The sequence below is a fragment of the Pyxicephalus adspersus genome, chromosome Z (assembly GCF_032062135.1).
Source record: "Pyxicephalus adspersus chromosome Z, UCB_Pads_2.0, whole genome shotgun sequence".
NCBI lineage: Eukaryota > Metazoa > Chordata > Amphibia > Anura > Pyxicephalidae > Pyxicephalus > Pyxicephalus adspersus.
The window spans coordinates 74,780,388-74,803,065 of NC_092871.1; the positions used below are offsets into that span (position 1 = coordinate 74,780,388).

The 22,678-nt window shown below is 35.4% G+C and overlaps 1 protein-coding gene across 1 annotated transcript in view; it reads right to left on the minus strand.

The window, feature by feature from the left end:
- LMX1B (LIM homeobox transcription factor 1 beta) overlaps positions 1–22,678 on the minus strand; it is a 120,997-nt gene that overhangs the window by 7,173 nt on the left and 91,146 nt on the right. The window contains exons 3-5 of the mRNA XM_072430912.1: positions 3,825–4,057; positions 914–1,092; positions 78–155 (exon numbers count right to left, since the gene is read on the minus strand). Of these exons, the coding sequence (XP_072287013.1) occupies positions 78–155; positions 914–1,092; positions 3,825–4,057 (490 nt within the window). The remainder of the gene's footprint in view (positions 1–77; positions 156–913; positions 1,093–3,824; positions 4,058–22,678) is intronic.

A 22,678-nucleotide genomic window follows, 5' to 3' on the forward strand; every position in this document is an offset into this window, starting at 1 on the left:
CAAAGATATACAGTGGAACAGAAGAATTCTGACAACATACAAAAGTATAAACTATATATAATGTAGCAGAAAAGTACCTTTGCTCTTTGGTTCTGGAACCATACTTGGACAACTCGTACACTAAGGCCTGTTTCTGCTGCTAATGTCTCCCTGACCTGCAAAAAAACAGTAAAACATTTTTATAAATGAGTTATTTTTCATATGGCATGTGTATACGCTGTATTATGAAGTCCATAGACACTAGAAGATCATTGCAATTGAAGATTGATAATATGCATGTCACAGCTTCTTCCACAAAATTCTTTTTTTCACTGCAGATGACACATCATTAAGGAATGTTCACTATATCAAAACTACTGCACTTTCAAATGATTAGGATGAAGGTTGATTGAGAGATTTCATTTTAAAAAAAACCTTTAAGAAACCAATCAGAAACCATTTTCTAGAAGCTGAATTCAGAAAAACTATTAATGCTTATTTCTGATTGGTTGCTATACATATTTTCACATTTAAACAATGAAAACATTTGTTTATTGGCTTATTATACCCAAAAAACAAGCACTTTGTGTAGGAGCAACTTGAATCATCAGTATTACACACCAGCCTACAGAAAGGTGGGATAGTTTGTCATGTGTTTAATTTTGATAATGTACAGTTTGTTGCAATCTACAGTTCTTAGCAGCTGTCCGGGAGAAACCATTTTGCAGGCTGGGAGAAACCATTTTGTAGTGCTATGGATTGTGAAAGCAGAACTACAACTCCTTCCTGTTCTGGTGACTACTCATAAAAATAGAGGAAACATTAAGCAGGTCTACAATGTGCCCTATTAAAAATTGGGCAAGAAAAAGACAGAATTCTATTTCACTTTCCATCAAATTTTAACTTACACACACATACACTTAAAGGTACACACCTTTCTGCAAGGCTTTGAAGACACTTCAAATGATGCTTTAAAGGCCCTTCTCTGCTGTGTTGTGAGGATTGTGCGTGGTCGTTTCGGCCTTCTTGGGTCTTTACCATCATCGATGCCTTTCGATTGGTTTCCGTGACACTTTCCTGGCTTTATGTCACCATCATCATCATCACTTTTCACTAAAGTGAAAAAGCAAGGCATGAGAAGTCTGACTTTAATTAATTCTATGCAGTCAGCTTATTGCTTGAAATTCTAGTATGAGAGCTTTTGCTTGCTAAAGTATTTGTCATTCTGTTTGTGATACAGGTACCACTTCTGGATAGCACAAACAGCAAACCCTTAAAACACTATTTAATAAAGATCACATACTTAATCTGCCATTTGTGCAGTAAGTGACCAGAAGCACATTGATGAGATCTAAAACTGAAACACTTTTAATCATGTCTCTGTCAATATATATATATATATATATATATATATATATATATATATATATATATATAAAATGTATTAAATGAAAGCAGGATGTTTCAATGAGTGGATGCTGGTAGCCTGACTCCAATAACATATTGCACATTCAAGTGTTTAGCTCAATGGAAAAAAAATAGAATGGAAAACCTTTATAAAATGTATTGTGGTAAAAAATGAAAAAATGGCAAAAGGGCTTCACCTACACTTGGCATGCAAATTTGAGTCATCTATATGAACGAGACAAGACCTCCAAGAGCTTGTGGTTTAATTTTATACAAAAGTGTATGTATCATTTATCACAAGCTCTTATGTTCTCAAATAGAAAGTTTTCAGTAAAAAAAAACATTGCAAAGCCATAAAGTAACTTGAACAGTAAGGTAATAACATGCAGTGATATAATGACCTGCACAGCAATATTGTAATGCTGGTAGCTGTAAAATAAAATGAGTTATAGGAACCTGCAGAGATATACTGTCATAAGCTAGGAACTAGGAAGAGGATTTATATATATATATTTGCTGCACATATTATGTTTGAAGTTTACATAAATGAAAATAGCTAATCTGTGTTCATCTGAATGTTTCGTCACATGCAGAGGAAAAATGGAGTGTTTCTTGCACTTACTGGGCCTGATTTTTAAATCTCCACAAGGGTGGAAAGGATATAATTTTATCAGTGAACTTGGGTGATCCAGGAAATGGATTTCTTAACATGGTTTGCTATTTGTTAGAAAATGTATTTAATCCTGGACCAGATCCATTTTTTTTTTTTTTTGGATCACCAAGGTTCACTGATGAAAGTGTATCCTCTCCAATCCTGGAGAGCTTTAATAAATCAGGTCCAGTGAGTGATTGAATTTGATTCAGTTTTACCCTGTTTACTAAACTAAATTAAAAACTGCTTTGCAAAGGAATACTTCTCTTGAGTGAATCAACCCCATTTTGTTTCATTTATTTTTAGTCCAACTCCATGGATTTTTTTTTATAATCCTGGGTTTTTTCCAATTCTTCAGGGTGGTAATTGATTTTATGGTTTGTTTATAATGCTGCATAGTGGGTATTCACATGTATTGTTCCATCACATATGCCAGAAATAGGAGGACTACTTTTTACTTTAAAATAAGAGAAGAACCATGCAAATAACACATTCAAGCCATTACCTTGTATGGTTTATACTATCTTGTTGGGAACCCAGTTCTATTTCATTGAAGCTATAGTTTCTATAAGCTACAGGGATGATGGCCAAAAGTGTAAAATAGGTTTAATTATTGGTTCCATATTATTAGGCTTTTCAACACTGGATGTGCACTTGGCCGTCAAGGCACTAAATAAATGAACTGCTCTGTCCACTGTCCTGAAATGTGAAACCCTACACTAAAGGGATGGGATATAATCCTTGTATTTGCACAAGCAGCCAAATTCTACAGAAACTAGACACATGCAAATCCCCTGACAGTGATGTTGATAGTATTAGGCCATTATCAATATCACTGAACTTTTTTTTTCCAATTGACAAGATATCTTATATTTATCTGCAACTTTAAGTACTTTTGCAACCTGTACTTGGTGAATAAAGACATTAGGAAAGCTTTTTTAAAAAAAAAAAAAAGGTACATTTTCTTAAAAAATTCATATTTAAAATGACTGCATGAGAAAGGCCCAATTAGGAAAGTGTTTCAGGTCTTTAGAGGGCAACAGACTAAAAACTGCTTCAGACGGTTATTAAAAGGCTTTTTCAATTATATTGGACATGGTCTGTTGCCAAAATGGCCCTTTGGAAAATAAAGTTAGATACTGTAACAATCCTAGAGTATTGTTACAAATTCCTGTATCCTGTGTGTGCATTGTAGTGATTTGTTACTTTCATATTGTAACACATAGGAAAACAAGGCAGTGTTAATTTATAGTCTTTGTTACAGTTACTTGGGTGCATCGCATAATATTGAAGCCACTTTGTAATTTTTTATGTTTTTAGCCGTCTCAGGGATTAACTTTATCAGCTCTAAGAGTAATCATTCTTTTCTGCTTGATATGCTGTTATATCCCCCACCCCTTTTTTATGTATAAAATGTTGTACTTTATATGCGGCTTTATATTTTTTAACTTTATTTTCAATACCATTTGTAAAAGAAAAAAGCATGTTACCCTATTACCTGCAAAAAATTAATAAGTAACAAGGTAATAGGATTACCCCGCCCCCCAAAAAAAACAAAAACAAGTTAATTTATTATTCGATTTCAAGCAAATTTTGCCACTGCTAAAACTAGAGAATATTTTTTGTGAAATTTAATTGAAAGCTAAATCAGTAATTTTGCAAAAAATCAATTTTAAACAAATTATCATGCTGATAAATTCTTTACAAGAAATAGCAAATTTATATACATTCGCTAGTCAGTTTTGCAATATCTCTTTAAGGTAACACACTTTTAAAATTAACTCACCAGAATCGGAATCATCCGGACTCCCAGAGCTTAGAAGGTCTTTTTCTTTTTCGTAGTCACTTTTACATAAAAGTTGTCCCTCCTTCAACACAAATTCATCTCCTTTTCGTAATTGTCGCTCACATACACAGCAGCAGAAGCAGCTTAGGTGATAAACACATTCAAGGGCACGCATTACAAATTCTGTCGGAGCAATCTTCTCCATGCACCCACTACATTTTGCTGCAAATAATCTAAAATAAATAAAAAAACTATTACAACTAATATTTACCATTTATGATATTTAGTGTAACATACAATACTTAACCCAGATAAGTTTAATAGGAAGGTAGGGATTAGCATCAACATACAACTAATATTGGGCTTAAAAAGGGATTGGGCTTGGGCTTAAAAAAGGATTTGTTTCATGACATAGAGTGCAGTTTTTGAACTATGAATGAATGATGAATTATCAAATTTTTTAAATAGGCTTTTTATGCATAAGAAAAATCTACTTGAGCAGTTTTCACTTCAGGACTTTTAAATCAGCAGAATATGTAAGTAAGTGATGAATTATTACATAATTATAAATACATTGAAAAATTCTGTAAGGGGATGGATCAAAATAAAAAAAAAATGTTTTCCAACTTTTAAATTTCATGTGTTCTTACATAGTTAGATTGGAAAAATACATAAATTCAACAACTGGGAAAATAAACATACTGCAAACAAGCATATCCCTGAAAAAAACATATGTGTACATTTCATCCAGGGAATGGCTACAAAAACACTATAAAGCATGGTTAAGTTTGCACCAACAGAACATTTGATTCCCTCACAGATCCTGTGAGGGAATCGAATGTTCCCTAGATCAATAGTCTTTGATGTAATTTCTTCAAAACTTTATTAATCAGTTATTTTCTGTGCTTTTAGAATAGCATACAGTTTTTTCCTACAGCAATCTATAGAATGTACTAAAACTACTTCCTTCAGGGAACCTATTCCACATATTCACAGATCTTACTGTGAAGAATTCCTTTGTATGCATTTAATATTCAAACATATTGGGTCTTTGCCTATATCTCAAGTTAAACACACTGAATATTTGAGCACTGTACAAACAGGCTGTTCTGTTTTAAAGAGAGGGCAGGGCAAATGACCAGCAAAACACCCCAATGTGTCTTCTCCATTAGGAAACTTCAGTGGTCGTCTCATTCTGATGTTTTAATGATCTGGTAGGACAGACACTTGTCTCAGGTAATTTAAATCTTGCATCTGTGTAACTTTACTATTACAAAGTTTATTTTAAAATTGTGGTATGATGCAAAGACAGCGGCCAGAAGAGGACACTGTGGAGATAGATGCTGTTATACAAACATTTTACTGAAGAATATGCAAGTCCAATAATATACTTTTATACTAAAGAAAGCCTGCATGTTCTATCTATCTTTTACTGATTAGTTAATAGAAGGCCATTTGACCAAAGCTGAGAAAGTATAATGTTTGAGACTAGAATAACAAACAGCAGTTACATGGCTGCTATAAGGCACCCAAAAGGGTAAATGGCAAAATACATCTATGTCCTCTAGAAATAAATAAAAAGTGAAAGCTAAAACTTTTCAGGAAAGCACAGATCTTGTCCCTGAAAAAAAAGTTTTTATTTTTACTTCTTATGCTGAGAAAGGTGACCTAAACATTCCAAAAACCTCAGATCTCTAAATTAGGAAACTATCATTCTCAGAGGAAAAGCTAACAAGGGCACCCCAATATTTCTCCTAGTTTAGTCACTTTAAAAGGTGTTAAAATCTTTGTTTATAAAGTTGATCTACTGGTAACTGATCTACTCCTAATTAATAAACATGTGGAAATGCATTTTTTTAATTCAAGTTAAATCCTTCCCTTATGTACATGTCTTCTCATGCAGTGTGTTTTACAATATGTGTTTTTGTCCTAATAATACTAATGCCTAAAAGAATGTGACTTGTCTAAATAATTAAACAAACAATATCTGAGGATCATATGTGGTTCCCTTGTTGCCAAACATTCACATGCATTTTTTTTCAAAAGTTTGATGAGCTAAAAATATTTTTATCTAGCTATGGCTAGATGCACAGTTTTTGTAGCTTTGTGCTGCTGTGAATAAACACCTTATTTAGTAACGTACTTATCACATAAAGTAAGGTTTGGTAACAATGCAAACCTTGCCGTCCATGATGTACATTATTACTAACATCCGAGGCTTGCTTTTTAAATGTGCCCCTATCCCTTGCTGAAATGGTGCACAAAAAAAAGTAAGATAGTATGCTGACCTTTTCTTCAGTTTCAGTAGTACAGAGGGTGATGTCACTCCCCTGCCAACAGGATCCTGGGGAACAGTGAGTATGCCACATATTTTTTTTAGGTAGATTTGGGCTACTCTACATTTCCCAGATCTCCTCAGAGGAGGACAGATTGTCAGATGTCAGATTTGAAATATTTTTTTAACTACAGGTGCATTTTTTTTCTTAGAATTCGCTGTTTTGTTTTATCAAGGAGGAGGACACATTAAAAAAGTTGAGCTTACATTTTGGGAACAAGGTCTGCTTTCAATCTAAGTCTTTTTTTGCATGTGCATGATCTTTTCCCCAGCCTCACTTTTATATTAGATTGGGGTCACAAGGACTTTATGTGAATAAATGTATCTAATGGTTATGATCATATTACAGAATTTAAGCCAATAAAGGAAAAAATAAACCAGAAAAACTTTTCGAAAGGAGAACAAATTAGAGTTCAAATTATGTAGGAAAATGAAACACTGCTGCCATAAAAAAATACACAAAAAATTATTGCCTAAACTGTCAAATTATTTTTTTCACAACCAAGTTTCTTTCAAGACATCCAACCTTTTGTTTTTTTATTGTCAGTCTGTGGGAATCCTTGAAAAAAATATGTTTTTCGGTGAATCTGTTTTTTTACTGTTTATCTGATTAATAAATAAAACTTGTAGCAATCCAAATACAAAAACACGCAGTAATTTCACAGTTAACGAAAGTGGTATTAAAACAATGATTTGAAAAGTCATTTTTTTTGGTTTTCAAAGAATAATAAATGTGTTCTAAAAATTATTTTTATAGTTCAATGTAGGTTTTACAAACCTAGATCCCAGCTGTGGGTCTGATTTATTAAGGCTCTCCAAGGCTGGAGGACTTTCATCAGTAAATCTTGGTGATCCAGCAAACCTGAAATAGATCTGGTCCAGGATTCAAAACATTTGCTATCAAATAGCAGATGACTTTGAAGAAATCCTGGTTTACCCAGCTTCACTGATGAAAGTGTATATTCTCCAGCCTTGGAGAACCTTATTAAATCAGGCCCTATAAGTCCACATACACCTTTTATTTCCATAATATTGTCCCAGCTGAAGTTGATGATTCATGAGTATACACTTAAAAGAAGCTAAGCCGCTCTACACCATCTGTTTGATGAATGACTAATTCTTTATCTATGCAGCTCACCTCTAGCGTTAAATTTGGTCCTTCTCTTTTCCTTAGCAATTTCAATCAAATGTTTACTCTTTCAATGTTCTACTCTGAGGCCCTCCGCTTCTCTCTCCCAGTAGTAATCTTTTTCTGTTTATCCACACACAGGTTTAATTGTTTTAGTACAGCATTTATTGTGAGTGCAGATAGTTGCTTTGTTGTACACATTAAATGTGCTTCAAGAAGCATTTTATATAGATGTAATTTAGATGTAATTTTTATATATATATATATATATATATTTATATATATATATATACGCACACACACACACATCACTGTATAATAAATGTTTGCTGTTGATGAAAAGCTATCATCAATATGTTTTTATTATTCTACTAGAAAGCCATTTTTATTTTCATTATTACATTTCAGATGTCTACATGTGTCATATTTGTTTTGGTACAAGGGGACTGTTTCTATTCCAAATATTTCCTCCAAAAAATTGCACATTCTGGTGCAGCCACTCTTATGACAAATACAAATACCCCTTTCATATAGTACAAACAGGGCTGGAAACTCCCAAACAAATGCACCAAATTAAGCAAAGAAGCGTGATTAAGGACCTTTTCCATTCCCTTTACGTAAAATGAGAAAAATCATATCTTAAACGACTGTCATGGAAACTTGTGTCCCAATAGGATTGTTTCCTTTCTACTTCTGTGGCAACTCAAAATTATTATTCCTTACTTTTTTTGCGGTGACCATGATGATTGGGACATTTAGTGAAAATTAATCTTTGATTTCTTTCTCTTTCTGAGACACAGAAAGCAAAAATACCCTGACAGTAGTTATAACTCTTCACCACACTATCCAAACCTATAAATAATGTGTTGTTTTAATGATCTTTATTAAATAAAAAACATTTATAGAAGACAATGAAGCTAAGCAGAAACTTGGATGAATTTTAAATACTTTTGCTTAGTTTAATGCATAGCTTTTTAACAGAAAAAAGTAACTGAGCTTAATAAATCAGAAATAATTTATGCCCACTCCAATTCCTGTTTCAGCCAGGCCATGGTATTCAGTCATGTCTGTTACAAATCCTGACATCATTGCTTGAACTACTAGCATATGTGCGTCTTCATAGTAACCAGAAAAATATAAAATGCTACGTTTTTATGTATTGTACATTTTGCTTTTCCAAAAGCAAAAATCTGTAAAATGAAAATTCACACAATCAGATGTTCTTAAGGATTTTAAGTTGTACCTGAGACCACTGAGTATTAAACCAGCACATTTTATTTTCCCTTTTCTAGTATATTGGAAAATCTCTATGATTTTTATATAAGGTGTCCTGTATCACTAGAGAAACTGTGGGTCTGTTGGTGCTTACTAAAATATTGCAGGTTAAGGATATAAATAATTACATATCTTGCTACACTTAGTGAGTTGCTCTCTCCTTACTGAAATTGATTCTGGTCCTATTACAATACAGAAATAAGTTGTTTGATTTCTCTGGGTTGCTTGGTTTTCCTCACACAATTCAAAAACATATTGCTAGATAAATAAGGCCGGGCCCAAATTGGCCTCAGTGTGTGCACATGCACATGACTATGCTATGTTAAGCCCCTTAAGAAACCACAACTGGCGTAAATGGTTTGATGTTCTCTGTAAATCTCTGCAGAAAAAGGGTCAATGGATATAAGTGAGTAAAACCAGTCATTATTGAGTTAGCACAAAATAAAGTAAGACCTCTCATTAACCCTTTTAAAGGGAGAAGGAGTTAAACATTCTGTGTTTTCTGATAAACACATTCAAAGCTATAAAGAGCACAAGTGTTATCCGTGCCTCCTCCATGCCTAATAAAATACTTCCTGTGGATTCTCCTTTATGACCGATATCTATCACCAGGCTGAGAAATTTATGAGGACCCCTCTTGTTATAGCTCCAAGCTTTCGAATTAAAACAATTTTTCATTTCCAAAAGTCTTGCATGCTGTTGTTGCTAACGGCTCTCTCCTGCCCCCTACTCGGCTTCGTATCAATGCTCAATGACACCCTAAAGACTTCACGTGTAATATTCTCAGAATAGGCTCGAAAAGTAAGGACCTTTAACGGCAAAAACAGTGCTGTTTAATAATCAGAGACATTCTGCAAAGTAGAAAAGAAGAGAACAATGTGAACAACTGAATTTAAGTACTGTTTGAAACCTCATATTCATGTGTAGCAGGCAGAAATATATTCTTTACTATATATTTGTATAATTTTTATTGACACTAAACATTATTTTTTTAGGAAATATTGCATGTACTTTTTTATCTGTTTTGGTGGTTTGGTAACCAATGCAAATTAAACAGCCTGCCTTAAGTAAATCAGCCTGTAATAATGTATGGCACATCATGTGTTAAATTTGTGATTTGCAATCCAGAAAAATGGAATAAAATAATCTAGTTGATTGTGTAAAGTCAACCTGTGCTGAGAAAAACACAGAGGTTGTAGTTGCGACTTCATTATGAAAATGCAGATTCATTGAAAATGTCATTTTCCTTTTAGGCACACAGTTAGTGAAATTAAACTTATCAGTAGCAGAAACACAGACAGCAAATATTTTTGTATTTTCTAAATTGTTGAAGCTCATCAATAGAGAAATATTTCAGTAGAGAAATATGTTATATTATTTATATATATATATATATATATATATATATATATATATATATATATATATTTCATTACTGCTGATTGCTACGCATTTGATGCAAAAAGGATATCAATCTCCCATAAGAGCTGACAATGCCTCCTTTGCTGAGGTAACTCCCTAATCTGAGTACAGACTTCATTACTTAACATTATATACAAATACCTACTAGAATTTTTAGGGCAAAGTTAGCAGCACTTTGCAAACAAAAATATTGAACAAATAAGGCTACACATTCAACAGATCGCTTGAAGAGGATAATAAAAGAATTGGCCTACTGGTTCACACAGACTCTCACAATCAAAATAAAGTTACAGTAATCCCAGGGATCTGATGTTAGTTGTGTGTGTACAGGTGCTTCTGATCCTTATCCCAAACACAGATGCAGATAAAGCATCTTATCACATACTGTTACTGTTTGCAGAGCACTTCTCTGCTTTTCACTTCAACTTTGTCCCTTTCTTTTCTCTACTACTATGTCTTCAATGTAGTAACCCAGGAAAACATTTCTTTACTTCTATACATTGGCAACCATAGAAACAGCATGGATAATGTCTCACTGATCCACATTGACAGCAGTCGATGGTTTATTTTGGAACATGTAAAACAATGTCTTTTATCTGAAAGGAACATAATTTGAAAATGTGGATTTTTGACAACAGTGAACTAAAATAGGTGGAGTTTGGCAGTTTAAAGACTTGTGTGTATGAGCATTTCTCTGTTTCTGAAATGAAAGTCTTCCTCCATAACTCAACTTCATTGCAAACATAGCAGTTCATAATTAAGGATTAGGATTTGATTTGCCTCTACTATGAGTTTAAAATTCACGGTCATTGCAAATTAATGTCTGATACAAGCTGTATCATAATTCGCAAGACCTCTTCCTGTGTTCTTTTTCTCTAATACATTTGAGCCTTTTTTTCCCTAAATTGTCCTGCTGTGGGTGATTACACACTGCTGTGTCAGTTTGTAAATTCCTAGATTTGGTAAATTTCAAGATTTTGCTAAAAAAATTTTAATAGTGGACAGTTTTGCATTGGTGAGAACACAGACACCATTAGAGAACCACTGGTCAGTTTTAGTTTGCTACCCATTTGCCACTTGATAAAAATACCTGCTAAAACGTATATATTGTTAGTGATAGTGAAATAATCGCAGATGAATGATAAAATAACTGTACAGATTTTTTGAGGCAAATCAATCACATACAGCACTAAAAGCAAGTTGTGGATCCAAAAGTGACCCCGGCAACCCAATGCATATATATATATATATATAAAGGATGTGCACAACTATTCTTTACAGGTAATTAAGGTAATTAAACATTACACACACTAATCAATAGTTGAACAGTTCTTAATTTTCCAAGACATTTATAAATGTTTATCCACTGCTTATTTTCACAGTTCCAAAAGATGTAGGGACCATTACATCATTGTATTATTACATAGTATATTCATATAATTAATAAAGTGAAATTGTAAAGAAGCAAACTGTTCCCTCATTATACACCAATTCTGAACTAGACAGCTCTGTATATTGCCATTACTGCATTATTCCAGGCTGCTATTTCACACATTGTGTGTCTGGAAGGTTGCTAAGTGAGATTAAACCTTTTACTTGGATTTAATCCTTCTAGTTCCCGTGTCACTGAACGCTATTTGAATTCCTTGTTCTTGTTTGATAGTAAACAGCAGAGTGAATACACAACACAGAGGGGACCAGACCCCCACATCTTTAATCTTCCACCCCCCACCTCCACCCCCTTGAAATATTTTTTAAGGTTGCTATAGCATTGAGTCATGCATTGGTATGCACCAAAAAATCCTTCTGCGTTTTAGCCGGAAAAAATCAGCAACGGATTAGAAATAAGGAAAAAAAGAGGGAATGAGCTATAAAGCTGAAAAGGGGTTCAATCAGCTTTGGCTTGCCAACTTTTTTAAATTTAAGTTTTGTGTTAAGATACAGAAAAGTTCTTTTTTACTTACAGTGTTATATATATTATTATTATTTTTAATTAATAATATTAATAAAAATAAAAAGGATGTATATACCCTTCCCTGAAGAGCTTACAATCTAGGAGGTGGGAGAAATAACAAACAATAGGATGTTAAAAAATGTATATTTTATGGAGTCCTAAGTCTCTATTCTTTGTGTTAAGTGATGCATTTGTTTTGCAAAGAACTAAATTGTTTTGAATATTATATGGACAATATGTATTATGAGAAATGTTTTGTTTTTTGATACACAAATTTTAGACATTAGCTTTAATTAAATTTTAAGGTAAAATGGAGGACAATGGAGAGAACTACAAAGAGATGCAGCAGAAGAGGAGTGGTGGGAAGGATGGATGAGTCTGGCTGCAGCATTCATAATAGATTGTAGAGGAGAGAGTCGCAGTGTTGTTAACAGTTAGATATATGTCAGGGGGGGATTTGGAATTTGAGGGGGGGATGATGAGTTTTGTTTTATCTAGGTTGAGTTTCAGATAATCTGACAGCTATGCATGAGAGACAAGTCAGGGGTGGACAGATAGATCTGAGTGTCATCAGCATACAGATTGTACTGTAAACTAAAAGAGAATATAAGACTACCGAGAGAGGAGGTGTGCAGAGAAAAGAGAACCAGTCCAAGGACTGAACCTTTGGGGAACACCAACAGGGAGGAGAGTGGGATAGGGGGAAATACCATTGAAAGACTTTGAAAAGAGCTTGAAAGGAGCAGTTAGACAGGTAGAAAGCAAACGAAGAGAGAGAGATGTGTCACTCGAATGTCAGACTTGAGAGGGTCAAGAACAGAGTTGGTGTTCAGGTAATCGGTGAGTTCTTTATAGACAAGGCGCTAAAGAAGTTTGTAAACATATGGAAGGAGGGGGATTGGGTTATAGCTAGATGGTGGGGAGGGGTCTAATGAGGGTTTGTTCAGGATAGGGAAAATAATGGCATGTTTAAAAGCAGAAGGGTAGGTACCAGTAGAAAGGGAATGAATAGGTGAAGGAATAGGCACGGACTAAATCAGAAAGAAATGGGACAAGCGGACAGGTAGTAGATGAAGATGATAAGAGAAGAGAAGAGACTTCATCCAGGGTAACAGGGCTGAGGGAGGTTAGTGATGATTTACCGGTGGAAGGGATGGATATGGTTGGAGTAGCACGGTGAGCATAGACATCATGTCTGATTTTGCTAATTTCTGGAGTAGGTGGCTATGTTTTGAGCAGAGAAGATAGTTGTGGGGGGAGCAGGTGTGGGGTTTAGCAGGAAGCCAATTGTTGAGAAGAGGCTGTGTGGGTTGGAAGCTTGAGAGGAAATGACTGCGGAGAAATAATTTTGTTTGGTGACAGTGAGTTCAGTGTTAAAGTGTTGTAGGCTGGCTTTGTAGTCCATGAAGTCAGCACTGAAGCCAGATTTCCTCCACTTGCATGAACAGTCTTTTTTAAATGTTTGGTGTGATTGTTGTGCCAGGGTCAGGGGTTAGCAGAACAGGGGATAGAGGAAGGTGGCAGGGGCAGCTTTATCCAGAGCCAAAGAAAGAGTGTGGTTGAACTACAGTGCTCCGTAATATGATGGCACTATATAAACACTGTGTAATAATAATAATAACAGTAATAACTAAGTGGCAGCTTTATCTGTAGATGTGATTTTAGAGAGAGTGGGGGTTAGGAACATAAGGAAATTTGAGAATAGGTTGTGGTCAAGGTTACAGGTATCTCTATGCCATTGACCTGGTCTGGGATGTAGCAAAGGGGGGAAAAAATTGGATAGGTTGAAGGTTGTGATAGGTGATAGGTTGTGATAAGAAAGGGGTAATGGCAAGTTGTCAGGGTGTGAGAGGTTGCAGAGTTTGGAAAATCAGGTCTAATGTGTGTCCAGCAATACGTGTGGGGATATTTATGTTCTGTGTGAGTCTAAAGGAAGGATGGTTGGAGTCATCCACTGCAACATTAAAGTCACCAAGAATGAGGGTCGGCTGGTCATGGGAAAGAATATGGGGGGCAGTACCAGAACAGCAGGGCTCTATACAAGATTTGCATATGATTTAATTATTTTAGACATATCTTTTGGAAAAATGCATTGGATCGAATTTATTAAAGCTCTCCAAGGCTGGAGGGGATACAGATTCATCAGTAAACCTGGGTGATCTAGCAAACCTGAAATTGAGCTGATCCAGTATTTCAAACATTTGCTAACAAATAACAAATTACTTAGGAAATCTATTCTATGTTTTCTGGATCACCCAGCTTCACGGATGAAAGTGTATCCTCTCCAGCCTTGGAGAGCTTTAATAGATCAGGCCCATTGTATAGGAATAGTGATAAATAACTGATTATTTTATTACAATAAATTAAATATGCAACCAGTGCTTTTTCAGTTTTGGATTGGATGCAAATGAGTTAGAACATCTGTCTGCTTTTATTATGGTGTCTTTCTTGAGAAGTTTCATTTTATCTCTTTCGAAGCTGTCACTAGAACAAAAGCTAAAGAAAATCTTTGTTCTAGTGACAGTTTTAGGGGATACAATCTCTCTTTGAAGAGAACATGCGGCTTACTTTCTGCCAAGTGTCTTGGACAGAAAGTGAAAGTAAATCAACTGAATGGATAGGTTAGGTAAAACATTGATAGGTAAAACTTGTCTTAAAGCAGAACTAAACCCTAACAAAAATTGCAACCAGGAACATCATTTGTTGCAGAAAGAATAACTGATGTCCTAGCTTTAATGAAATAAAACTTTTTGCCCAAATCACGATTTATTAATTACACTCACCAGTGCTCGCTCCGCTGCAGGCTCCACTATCTTCATCTGGTCATCTTCTAGGTGTTGGATCTTAAGCCATTTTGAATGGCCAGGTTGCACATGGCTAATCAGGACACCTAACATCTGCCAGCATCCTACATGTGCAACTCAGTGTACTGGAAAAAAAGATTATGAACAGGCGGGTAGGTATCTTTTATTGCAGAACTGATGCTGCCTGTTTCTTCTGCAATGAAAAACTTGCCTGCAGTTTTTGGATGTGGATCTTTAGTTAAGCTTTAAAGTTGATTGAGTCCAACGTGCCCCTATTGTAACACCCCCATCTAACTGATCACTACCATTACAAAAAAATTACCTAAATGCACTTTTTACTCTCCTAAAGCTGGGGCCATGTGACACTGCAGTCCTAAGCCTTTTCTTTTTTTTTTTAAAAGAGGTGTGGTTCTTCTTTTTGGTGACTCTGCCTAATTACCACTCCATATTGGGAATTAGAAGTGGGATCTGGAGCACTGATATTGAATAAAAATAAAAAAAAATAAAATAAAAAAAACCCAGAGAAGAAAAGATATAGGTCTGATGTATTTCACTTAAACCCCCACACCACAACCTCTATAAAATGTAAGTAGACATATGTTCTGAACATAAACTTAGCTATAGAGGGTCAGGTCTTGTGTTAGCTACAAAAATGGATGGCAAAGCATTTGGGTTATTTAGCCTATTTTGTACAATGTGCTTTAAAATGACAGCTAGAAAATTGATTGGTTGTTACAAGCAACACAGACATTTTATTGCCTTAAGCGTTTTTTAAATGTACACTACAGTCTGTGTGAGAAGACAACATCCATCTTTTATATGAGTTTCCCTATACTTAAATGTGAATGTAGTAGTGATTAGTTAACACAGCTCCCAATAGGGCTGACACTTAACCCCATGAAACATGTTCAGTCTTTAGGAACCAATGGTTTTAAAGTAACTGTTTCTTTAATACATTAGTGTACTTCTAGTGGGCCTGACCTATTACCCTGTTAATCATAGCAGCAATTAGCTTAGTCAGTGTGGCCTTTCATGTTTCTGACCCATTAAACACATTGGTCATTTTGCACTAACATGGGGCTGACCCTTTAACCTATTAAACATGTCACTGATTCACCATCATTTGGCCACTTTCCTTCCTAAGCAGAGATTTAAATGATAATCCACTATAGGACCCTGCCCATCAACTCAATACACTGCAGCAGGGACAAAAGCATCTGCTGCTAGCAATTGTCCCCAATGGAGTATATATTAAACCTATCCTAAGCCTTCTGTTTAATGTCATTTTGGCTATAAAAATGTAACAATGACAGAGGGAGGAGACTGGCTCCCCTTTTCCCTTTTGAGTATTAATAATTTACAGCATTGATGAGTTAGTTGTGGAAAGCAATCGAACTCCTGTAGAGAGAACATTAACACAGGGTATTTACGCATCTCTCCTTGCCAATCAGCAGCTAATTTGCTGGTCCCTGTGTCTCAGTGGAAACTATTTCCAGATTATATTTGCACACAAACATAAAATACCCTTTCTACACCAAACAAAATTTTTATCTTTGGTTTTATTACTTTTCTTTTATGATTTAGATATTTCTCATTACGTCCTGCCCACTTTCGCATATCACACTCTGCACTAGATTTGTTAGATTAGATTCGTTTTTTTTAAGTTTATAACAGCGCAGGACACTTTTGATTATGTGGTGGACTTTAAATGGACACACAAAAGTTGCAGTTTGACTGTAACAATAACTGAGCATTTACCATATACCATGTGCCTGAAAAATCTATTATTGTTAGATAAACCTACACTGTGTGTGGCCCACAAAGGATTTTTAAAAACAGGATGAGGATGTATGAAAAGCTGGTTTAAAGCTAACCACTCACATAACAATTAGTAAAGGTAATATCAAAATTCACATTTCACAGTTATAAATAATTTAAAAAATGTATAAAAAATAATAATTGCATTATTTTTGCAACTAGATCCATCTCAAAACTTTACACATATCACGAACCCAGACAATCATGTCGGTTGAAACCTTTATCACCAAATAAAGTTTTTATTTAGCTTTTAGGTTAAATATAAAAGACTGGTATTTATGCTATTAAAAACATATTCTGTGCTAGGAAATATTCCAGGCATATTCCAATAAATATAAAGATATAAAATTTTTTTTTTAGTTCTGTTCTTGTTCTATGTTACAAAAACAAGCTAAAAAGTAAATGAGAAAGTGTATTATTATTATTAATATTATTATTATTATTATTATTATTATTAATAATAATAATAATAATTAAACAGGATTTATACAGCTCCAACATATTACGCAGCACTGTACATTAAATAGGGGTTGCAAATGATAGATAGATAGATACAGACAGTGACACAGGAAGAGGAGATGACCCTGCCCCGAAGAGCTTACAATCTAGGAGATGGGGGAAGTTACACACAATAGGAGGGGAAATATGGAGTGGTGGGATGTAGTGAGGGTTTTAAGAGACAGAAGAAGATGAGTAGGCAATTTTGAATTTAGGGGTTCTTTTAAATGAGCAAAAAGTAGGAGCAAGAGGAGCAACCATTCCAGAAAATTGGGACAGCTCTAGAAAAGTCTCGGGGTTGTGCAGGAGGCACAAGGTTATTAGTGAGGAAATCATTAGTAGGTCATGGGGGGAGCGAAGAAAGGGGCTGGAGGTGTATTTTTCTACCAAGTCAGAAAGGTAAGTGGGACAAGAACTGGGAAGGAATTTGAAGGCAAAGCACAGGAGCTTGAATTTGATTCTAAGGTGAAATGGAAGCCAATAAAGAGGACTACAAAGGGATGAGGTAGAGGAGGAGTGGTGGGAAAGATGGATGAGTCTGGCTGCACCATTTAAAATAGATTGTAGAGGAGAGAGACGGGTTAGTGAAATACCAGAGAGGAGGAGGTTACAGTAAGCCAGAGGAGAGATGATAAGAGCGTGTGCAATGAGTTTGTTGGTCTCTCGGGACAGGTAGGGGTGGATTTTGGTGATGTTGCGTAGGTGAAAGTGACAGGACCTGGAAATGTTCTGAATATGGGTAAATGAGAGGGCAGAATCCAAAGTGATGCCAAGACAACGTGCCTGAGGGCAGGGATGCATAACAGTGTTGTTAACAGTTAGACAAATGTCAGGGGGGGATTTGAAATTTGAGGAGGGGAAGATGATGAGTTCCGTTTTATCCAGGTTGAGTTTCAGAAATTTGTCAGCCATCCATGATGAGATGGCTGACAGGTAGCATGAAACCTTGTACAGGACTGAGAGAGACAAGTCAGGGGTGGACAGATAGATTTGAGTGTCATCAGCATACAGATATATATTATAAACCAAAGGAGGATACCGAGAGAAGAGGTGTACAGAGAAAAGAGGACCGGTCCAAGGACTGACCCTTGGGGAACACCAACAGGGAAGAGAGTGGGTGAGGAGGAGTTACCATTGAAAGAAACTTGAAAAGAGCGGTCAGTCAGGTAGGAAGTAAACCAGGGGAGAACAGTGTCACTAATACCAATAGAGTGGATGATTTGGATTCGAAGGGGGTGATCAGCAGTGTCAAAAACAGAGAAAAGATCTAGGAGACCGAGCAGGGAAAAGTTGCCTAGAGACATAGCTCTGATGAGGTCAATGGCCACTTTATTAAGAGCTCTTTTGGTAGAAAAGGCAGATCGAAAACCAGACTGGAGTGAATCAAGGAGAGAGCTATTCAGGTAATCAGTGAGCTTCAAGGCACTCAAGATGTTTAGAAAGATTTTAGAGAAGGAAGATAAGACGGTAGCTAGAAAGAAGAGAGGGGTCTAGTTAGGGTTTTTTCAGAATAGTGATAGATACCAGTGGAAAAGGGTTGACAACAGAAACAATGAGGGGTAGCGGGCGTAAAAGACGGACGGAGTGGACTTTAAAATAGGTGAAAATAAGAGAGGGTGGGGTAGAAAAGACTCTTTATTTACAGTAAAAAACGTGTCTATAGGAGACTCTATAGGAGAGAGTAGCAGCAGTGGAAGAGTTTGAGGAGAAAAGCCAAGTATTTGTATGACTAAGATAAGGATATTGGACTGTATGATTCACTGTTGCAGGCATAGTATGAAGGGTACTAAATTTTCGGTGAACCTCTCTATACAAAGCTATACCCGTTTGGGAAACAAACACTAATAAATTTGGATTACAGTGACAGGAAGAAACCAGTACATACATACATCATCTCATGTATCTTTGCAGACATCAGTAAATTCATTTGAACCGTCATCCTAGAAATATTTGTTTCAAGAGACACATTGAAATTTTGTAGACATACTACTGACACAAATTTCTTTTCATAATGTTGTAATATTCTGTTGTTGTAATATAAGATATGTAGGTAACAAAAAGATTTTAAGAAGATTTAATAAAGTTGCTGTCATATTACTTGTTTGGTTTTGATTTGTAAATTTTTTAGCCTACCTTCTGGATGCCTTAAAAGTCCCTTATTTTTTGTTTCTTTACTTTTTCTTATCCTAAAAATATCTTCTGCATCACTTCCAAATATTACTTTGGTAGTTTAGAAAGGGAACATACCTACAGGCAATTTGGTCATATGATTTTTGCAAATTTTGTTTAGATTTTACCTTTCGAAACAATCTATTTTCTTCCAGCTCAATAAGAATACCTTTAAGTTAAAGCTACAATTTAAAGTATAAGAGGGAGGGATGGAATGAAGAGTCAAACAGATATGAATCTAGAGTATGTATACTAAAGGTTTTTAAAAATTGATGGTTTCTGGGAGAATAGATGACTGAAAGTAAGCTCTCTAAGTGGGATTAAAATGCTGATCAGTAACTTTAAGGAGCATACTAATATGAGAACATTTATAAAATTACTACCAATATATAAAATACAATGACAGGTACTATTCCTGAACCAAATGGTGACATGGCTACTGTAGGTTTATTATCTTTATTAGTACAAACAATCTGATATGGAATCATGTTAACTAGTAGGTAACATTTTAGACGGCTATTCGTTGAGTGTAACTGGATCCATGGATGCCAGATCTTATGAAATTTGTCTACCTCTCGGGGGGAGAGGACTAATAATTTTTCATAGCCAACTTAACTTAAAAAAATACTTTAGAGAGATTTGTAGAAGTATTAGACCTCTATTATAGTTATATTTCAAATAAACTGTGCAACATACCGGTAAAAGAATGGGAATAGAATGGTCAGTAATGTCAGGAACTCTTATAGAAGGGGTGAATGCCCAATTATGGAAATGCCAAAGACATGTCAAACAAATGTTACTGTTTAGCTAAATATCCTGGGACACAACTAAGGATGGGGCAATAAATCTGTGTTTACTCCTTTGCGTATCACTAGGTTATCATTGGGACACAGTAAAAGGAAATGAGACAAAATACACAGGGGTAGTTATCTGCTAAGCAAAACACAGTCCTATTCTCATTCATTGAATACTATAGTGAGGACTACAGGCAAGATATATAGACCTGTGCAATGTAAACATACTCATCTTTTCCACATCAATGTAACCCTTTTACTGTATGTCACATTAAGGTAAAGTCTGTTTTTATCCTTTAATTTTTTACAGACTAACATTCCTTTTTTATTTTGCAGTCAACCATGATCTTCTTTACTGCCAAAGCATGCAGTCTTCTTGTAACCACTGAAACACTATTTGGATTAAGAAACCAAGATCATAACAAGCAGACCTTTTAAGATTCTAGTAGCTTCAGGCAACATTGTTGTTTCAAAGTGTTATTATTGTCTTTGTCAAACCACAGCTTCTGCATCTTCTCTGCCCTGGTTGACCTGTATGTACCTTTTCTTATGTCACTTTCTCCAAATAAGACATAGATATAATGAATGTTGTTTTTGGCAGTTTATTGGCAGAAGGTTTGGATAGGTGGAAAGACAGAATAGACCTTATGTAATTGGGTTCTAGAAGATGAATATTTCTGCTTTCATGATGTTCATGATCTTGTGTTCTTCATATCATTCTTTATCAGGTAAAAAATAATGGCAGATAAACCCAAATTTACCAAAATGGAAAATACTGTAAAATACTTTTTTTATTTAACTTGGGAATTATATAACTGAACATGCCAGTAGTGATTGAAGCAGTACAATACAATACAACATTTGCCCATAAAAAAAAAATAATTTTAATGAATGCGCAGGAATAGTGTATGGTATACATGGCTACAAAGCTTTTAAAAACTTTTTTTAAGTCAGCATTGTTATCTCAACACTAACAGCCCCTTGTCTCATAACAATAAGGCTGTTGTCAGACAGACATCAATTTAAAATTCAAATCTACATGGAGAGATTCCCAAATCTATCCGTAGTTCAATGTGTTTATGTGTGTTTTTTTCCCTTTTTTCATTGCTATTTAATATCCCCATTTCCAATTTAGTGTATAAATAATTGGAGCAGCCTCATAAAAAAATACCCGTGCCCATCTCCCAGGAGTCATGTAAAAGTCTACTTTTAAATGCTCCTTAATCACCGCCCCGTTATAAAATTACCATAGTAATGAGCTTTAAATGGAGCCTCCTCGATTTTTAATTAAGCTCCCAGCAGGTTACAGAATGAATAAATATATAAATGTACAAAACAGGTTATTGAAGATTGTAGTGAACTGCTTTTATTCTATCTACGATGTAACCCCTGCAATGCCTTCAGGTGTCTATCAGTGCCCATACAAAGGTGGATAAATTGCCAACTTAGGAGGACCAAATCTGCTAACTGGAAGGATACGTGAATGAATTTGACTATCCTGTGAAATCAAAATGAACAAATAATTGGTTTTACTATTACTTCATTTATGGACAATATTTATATGAGCATACAGATGGCTACCTATTGTGACTGATTTCCTTTAGCCAATGCAGTTGCTATCTGTAGGAACATTTCCATCCTTAAACCTTTTATTAAATATACAGTTGTTCTCTAGAAGAACTTTTCCATTGTTGAGTGTAAACATTAATATAGGTAGACCAAATATAATTTTAACCATATCTGTCATCAATATTTGTTGAGATTCAAAGAAAGACCTACAAGCCACTTCCGATGAAGTACAGGCTTTTCTGCACACAAATGGTGGTATTGTTTCTAGGTGCACATTATAAAAGTATGTGGAAACAAAAATGGGCTACACAGTTAGGTTGCAAAGCCTTTACTGTGCCAACACCACAAATAAATCTGCCTAAAATAGTCTGATAAGTATCTAAACAGTCTCTGAAACAAAGTCTTTTGAAGTGATATTACCCGAATTGGTCACAACCATAAACGCTTTATTTGGAGAGAATGCAACAAGGCCCATGACAATGATCAAAACACAAGGGGAACTTGACCCTTTAACTTGACCCTTTGCACAGCAAAAAAAAGTGAAGGTGCTGGAGAGGCCATGACTGTCTCTTGACCTCAGAATCATTAAACCACTTTGGGAAGATATCAAATGTAAAAAACATTTTTAAAAATGTTGCAAGAAAACCCAAGAAATTAAGGCATCCGAAGGCTTTTTGGTACACATCCTACAAATTCTGCTTTTGACACTGTTGATCACTCCCTTCTAATACAAATCATGCACTCTATTGGTATCAGTTACACCGCTCTCTCTTGGTTTGCTTCCTATGTGTCTGACCGCTCATTTCAGGTTTCTTTCAATGATAATTCCTCCTCTCCCACTCTCCTCCTTGTTGGTGTTCCCCAAGGGTCAGTCCTTGGACCAGTTCTCTTTTCCCTGTACACCTCCTCTCTCGGTAGTCTCATTTCCTCCTTGGACTTACAGTACCATCTGTATACTGATGACACGCAAATCCATCTGTCCACCCCTGACCTGTCTCCCTCAGTCCTTGATAAGGTCTCATGCTGAATGTCAGCCATCTCATCATGGATGTCTGACCGATTTTTGAAGCTCAACCTGGTTAAAACA